Raw genomic sequence first — 5,585 nt, 5'->3', positions numbered from 1 at the left:
GCCATATGATTGAAGGAATACTTCATTATTCACATAAACCAACTAAATAAGCCATATGATTGAAGGAATACTTCATTATTCACATAAACCAACTAAATAAGCCACATGGTTGTAGGATTACTTCATTATTCACATAAACCAACTAAATAAGCTATGTATTTGTAGGATTACTTCATTATTCACATCGTAGCTTATTTAGTTGGTTTATGTGAATAATGAAGTAATCCTACAAATACGTAGCTTATTTAGTTGGTTTCATTTGTAGGATTATTTCATTATTCACATAAACCAACTAAATAAGCTACACATTTGTAGGATTACTTCATTATTCACATAAACCAACCAAATAAGCCATATGATTGAAGGAATACTTCATTATTCACATAAATCAATTAAATAAGCCACATATTTGTAGGAATAATTCATTATTCACATAAACCAACAAAATAAATCACATGATTGAAGGAATACTTCATTATTCACATAAACCAACTAAATAAGCTACGTATTTGTAGGATTACTTCATTATTCACATAAACCAACTAAATAAGCTATGTATTTGTAGGATTACTTCATTATTTACATAAACCAACTAAATAAGCCACATGATTGAAGGAATACTTCATTATTCACATAAACCAACTAAATAAGCCACATATTTGTAGGAATAATTAATTATTCACATAAACCAACTAAATAAGCCACATGATTGAAGGAATAATTAATTATTCACATCAACCAACTAAATAAGCCACATATTTGTAGGAATACTTCATTATTCGCATAAACCAACTAAATAAGCCACATATTTGTAGGAATAATTCATTATTCACATAAACCAACAAAATAAATCACATGACTGTAGGAGTCAACTAGTTGACCAGGTGAGTAGCATGAGTAAACCAGCTGACCTGAGTGACAGCAGGAAGAATTTTTTCTTCACAAGCACAACATAGAATATCATTCAATACAAGAGCATGTACTTTACTAATCACGTGATACGTTTTTGAGCACCTTTTCTGAACATTTTTTACATAAGTTACATACTGAGCAATACTGCAGATACTTTCAAGTTTTAGTCTACATTAAAAGTGGAACCGTCGTGTAGTGTTTGCTTTGAACAGATTTAATCTGGATGATGTTTCTGCACTAACACAATTGCCTTTATCAGGTTGAGGGTGCCGAAACGACATCCATATTTAATCCGTTCAAAGCAGACTGTCCTTTCTGAGTACACAGCACAAATCACTGTGTGTCTATGAAACATCTTAGTGACTATATACTAATATAATTACATTAACTAGTGCTTATTTCTGACAACTTGCATCTCATTCGAATTCTCTCATAAACAATCACCTCAACTTCAGTTACTATTACAAGACACAACAATTGCCTAAGCCTTGGCCTCCATTATGATGAAACACAACAATTACAATTGGCTGTCTCTCATCACCAGAGTTATATGTTATAATTGATGTATTAATAACCAATGAGTTAGTTTCACAATAACAAAATTCAAAATTTTCATTGTGCATCTCATATTTATATCTACATAATTTAACTGTTTCTTGTTTTAAAACATCATTTAAGAGCACAAGACACGGTTAACAGTATATGGTTTCAGACAATCCTCACATATGCATAATAACAATTAACATCAATGAACACATTTTACATTTGAATATTAAACGTCTCTCCATTGTTTTAATAGGATATGTTTTAACATGTTAAATATTTTTTATTAAAAGGCTTCTTACTTCATTTTACAAATTAAAAAATTAAGAATTTTTCTGATAATTGAAACCATGTCGATGTTAAATGTTTTCCTGGAGAAAATTTGTTAGGAAATATTCTCTCTAAGCACATGATAAAAAAAAATCATATCACGTTATTTGTAGTACTAAAACAACGCATTTCCTTGCGATAATAACACATTGAATTTCTCAATCAAATAATTAGCACTGGATTTAATTAATATTCCAGTGTCTTGTATTCACTGTTATAAAGATGATGCAGAACAATGTTTATAAAATCCGGGATGCATGATTCGATTCCATGAACATCATGTTGCTAATTAGTCAAGGCTTGAGCCAACAGTTGTTGCTGTTGCCATTTAAGCGTTGGTTTTTCCTTTTCTCTCTTGACACCATATAGCTTCCTGGGTGACCAATGCTCCTTGGCTGAAAGGTAAAGACGTAGTTAAGAAGCTAAGATACTTTTTTTATTATCGTTCTAAAAGCGGCAAAACACTGAAGATAATACTGAAAGTTTTATAATATATCACGTGTAATGTCATAAATGCACTTATATTATAGTTAACTCAGAAAAACAAGCTGGTCACTAGCCAAGTATGGTCCAGTGGCTATTGTGTCCACCTGTGCATTGGAAAGTTTAAGATTAAAATCGTGATATGCCCCTAAACACATTCCCCCACTTTCAACTATGGGGATGTCACAAATGTGACAGTCCATCCCACTATTCAGTGAACAGTGTGTAGGCGGTGAATGATAATGGTTGGTTTCCCTTCCTCTGGAATTTTAGAGGTCTTTACCTGGCCATTTAGCCTATGTGTAGCATAAGGTGTTGTTTGTGTTGAAAATATCAAACACCAACAAGTCAAATTTATCATCATAGATTATTTACGATATAACGGAAGGCCACAACGTAATTATTTTAATTTGACTCATAAGTGCAACACATACCAGTAAACCTATATTTCTTTTTATTTATCTAGTCTTAGCAACAGAAATGGATAGTATGGAAAGTGAAGAACCAAATTATGCAAAGATAAAATATCATGTCCATCAAGTTAAATGTAATTTTTTAATAAATATAATTATTTCTTCTCATTTAACCTCTTATTAAACAAAACAATTTCTTCATTTTCTGAGGCAGGGGTCTTTTTCCACTTCCTTAAAGATATTTTTTCATTTTGTATTTAATTAACTTTAAATTACCCTGCTTTACTGCTTTTTCAATAACAAAAATTAAGTTTGAAAAACTAATATGAAACTACTTACAGAATTAAATATAAGAGAGTCTTCAACCAATATAAACCTAAATTAAGAGTAAGTCAAAAATAACCTGAATATATATGATTATATTTATTTGTAAAGGTGTGTTGATAGTTAAATATCACTTAGATACAATTACCTGCTGAATCAGAGCCTTGGTTGGAGATATCAGAGTTAAAGCTTTGAATGGAAACACCGGAATCGGAGTTAAGTGTGGAATCATTAAAATCAGAGTTACAGTCTTGGCTAAATGAAAATGTATCATCAGTAGTGCTTTCTATTTTTCGACGTCTTTCAGCTAGAATAGCCTGTAGTTCTCTGCTACTAAATGTTTTATACTGAAAAAACATCAGCAAAAAGAAGTTTTAGACATTCTTATATCATAAAAAACTCATACTGTTTGTCTGAGATCAGCATTATTGAGAATCAGGTAATAAATACTGTTGATATTATAGAAACCAGACTGACTGTTGTGTGTCACTGGTATACAAAATCAGGTTACAAATCTAGTCAATAATAAAGAAACTAAATTGTGGGTTGTAGGTCAGTAATACATAATCAGGTTACAAATCTAGCTGATAATAAAGAAACTAAATTGTGGGTTGTAGGTCAGTAATACATAATCAGGTTACAAATCTAGCTGATAATAAAGAAACTAAATTGTGGGTTGTAGGTCAGTAATACATAATCAGGTTACAAATCTAGCTGATAATAAAGGAATTAAATTGTGTTGTAGGTCAGTAATATACAAGATCAGGTTATAGATCCTACTGATATTAAATACATGAGATCATATGTTGCTGGTTAGTGATATACATAATTAGGTGACAAACCCCACTGATATTTTTCTGAACAGTTAGGTGGCTGTGGAGTCGACCTCCTTCCTCATTTCCAAGAACTTCCTCCAGACGAGAACGGGTCAGCTTAAACATCATCTTTCCAGTCATCCCATTAAACAAATCCCTGATCCTATAAAAGGAAAAAGATCTATTAAAAATAGTTTTTAAATAATCAAAAACATGTCAATGTAGTGATTATAATAACGTTTGAATGTATATGATTTTTCTTGTAGTGGTTTAGATGTATAGTCCTTTACTCACCACTAATAACTTAAAATTCTCTAGGTGTTTGGATAACATTTGACATACCATCAAAATTAATTATCCATTATTTTTCAGCAGTGTACTAACTGGGCTTTTATTTGTTTTTTGAATATATTTTTCTCCCAAAATGTGAATTTCATGACGAAAAGATGACATAGAGTCCTAATCTATTCTTTGATTCACTACTTCCACTGCAACAGACTAGTTTCACTGAATTCACAGCTCATCAATGTTACTTGGAAGTATTATACATCCAAACAAAACAAACTGCTCATGGAATTCTAGCCAATACTTGTCAAACAACACCACAGAATTTTCACCAATGCATGTCACACATCATTATAAAATTCTAACCACAACCTGTCAAACAACATCACAGAATTCTAACCAGTGCATGTTAAACAACATTACAGAATTCTAACCAGTGCATGTTAAACAACATTACAGAATTCTAACCAGTGCATGTTAAACAACATTACAGAATTCTAACCAGTGCATATCAAACAACATCACAAAATTCTAACCAGTGCATGTCAAACAACATCACACAATTCTAACCAATACATATCAAACAACATCACACAATTCTAACCAGTTCATGTCAAACAACAGCACAGAATTCTAACCAGTGCATATCAAATATTGGTTAGAATTCTGTGATGTTGTTTGATATGTATTGGTTAGAATTCTGTGATGCATATCAAACAACATCACAGAATTCTAACCAATACATATCAAACAACATCACAGAATTTTAACCAGTGCATATCAAACAACATCACAGAATTCCAACCAATACATTGTCAAACAACATCACAAGATTCTAATTAATACTCATCAAACAGCACCTCGGAATTCTAACTTATGCAGGTCATAAGGCATCACATTTACCGAGTGATATGGAGCAGGCTTACAAAGTAAAACAGTATGATTTCCATAAGTTCATTACAGATGATTGCAACAGAATTATATGTCAATGGATACAACAAGAATGTAGTAAATGTGATGCATCATAAGCAACTCACAAGGTAAGACTATGCTGTTATTTCACAATAAGAGCTTAGTGTTAGTGTTTCATATTAAATCTACTTACTTTGGGACAAAGTCCTTAGACTCTAGCCACTCTTGGACTTCAACTGGCTTTGACTCAGCAGTTATGTACAATCCATCCCAGTGGTTTAGATTTATCTTTCCCCACTTTTTATTCGTATTACAGCCTAAAGTCACATGTTCATAAAGTTCTTTCTTCAGGCAGTCATGTGCATCTCTGGGGACAGACACATCTTTCTTCTTCACAACGAAGGCTGCAAAAATGTGTTTGTCAACTAGCAACAGTGATATACAGTAATATACCATCAAGGTTATAACTAATATGTATGAGCTAGCAACAGTGTCATAAAGATATTCAATAGCACACCAACAAGGTTATAACTAATATGTATGAGCTAGCAACAGTGTCATAAAGATA

General features: G+C 31.9%; 1 protein-coding gene across 10 annotated transcripts in view; it reads right to left on the bottom strand.

Annotated features, from left to right (window-relative positions):
- Window positions 1-383: 383 nt before the first annotated feature.
- LOC106472075 (epidermal growth factor receptor kinase substrate 8-like) overlaps window positions 384-5,585 on the bottom strand; it is a 63,367-nt gene continuing 58,165 nt past the window's right edge. For all 10 annotated transcript variants that reach the window (XM_022400686.1, XM_022400684.1, XM_022400690.1 and 7 more), the window contains 4 exons: window positions 5,211-5,421; window positions 3,848-3,983; window positions 3,154-3,352; window positions 384-2,180 (listed from right to left, as the gene is read on the bottom strand). In XM_022400686.1, coding sequence (XP_022256394.1) covers window positions 2,071-2,180; window positions 3,154-3,352; window positions 3,848-3,983; window positions 5,211-5,421 — 656 coding nt within the window. In that variant the 3' untranslated portion in view covers window positions 384-2,070. The remainder of the gene's footprint in view (window positions 2,181-3,153; window positions 3,353-3,847; window positions 3,984-5,210; window positions 5,422-5,585) is intronic.

The sequence above is a fragment of the Limulus polyphemus genome, unplaced genomic scaffold (assembly GCF_000517525.1).
Source record: "Limulus polyphemus unplaced genomic scaffold, Limulus_polyphemus-2.1.2 Scaffold5067, whole genome shotgun sequence".
In the NCBI taxonomy this organism is placed as follows: Eukaryota; Metazoa; Arthropoda; class Merostomata; order Xiphosura; family Limulidae; genus Limulus; species Limulus polyphemus.
This window is presented reverse-complemented; position numbering and strand designations above follow the sequence as displayed.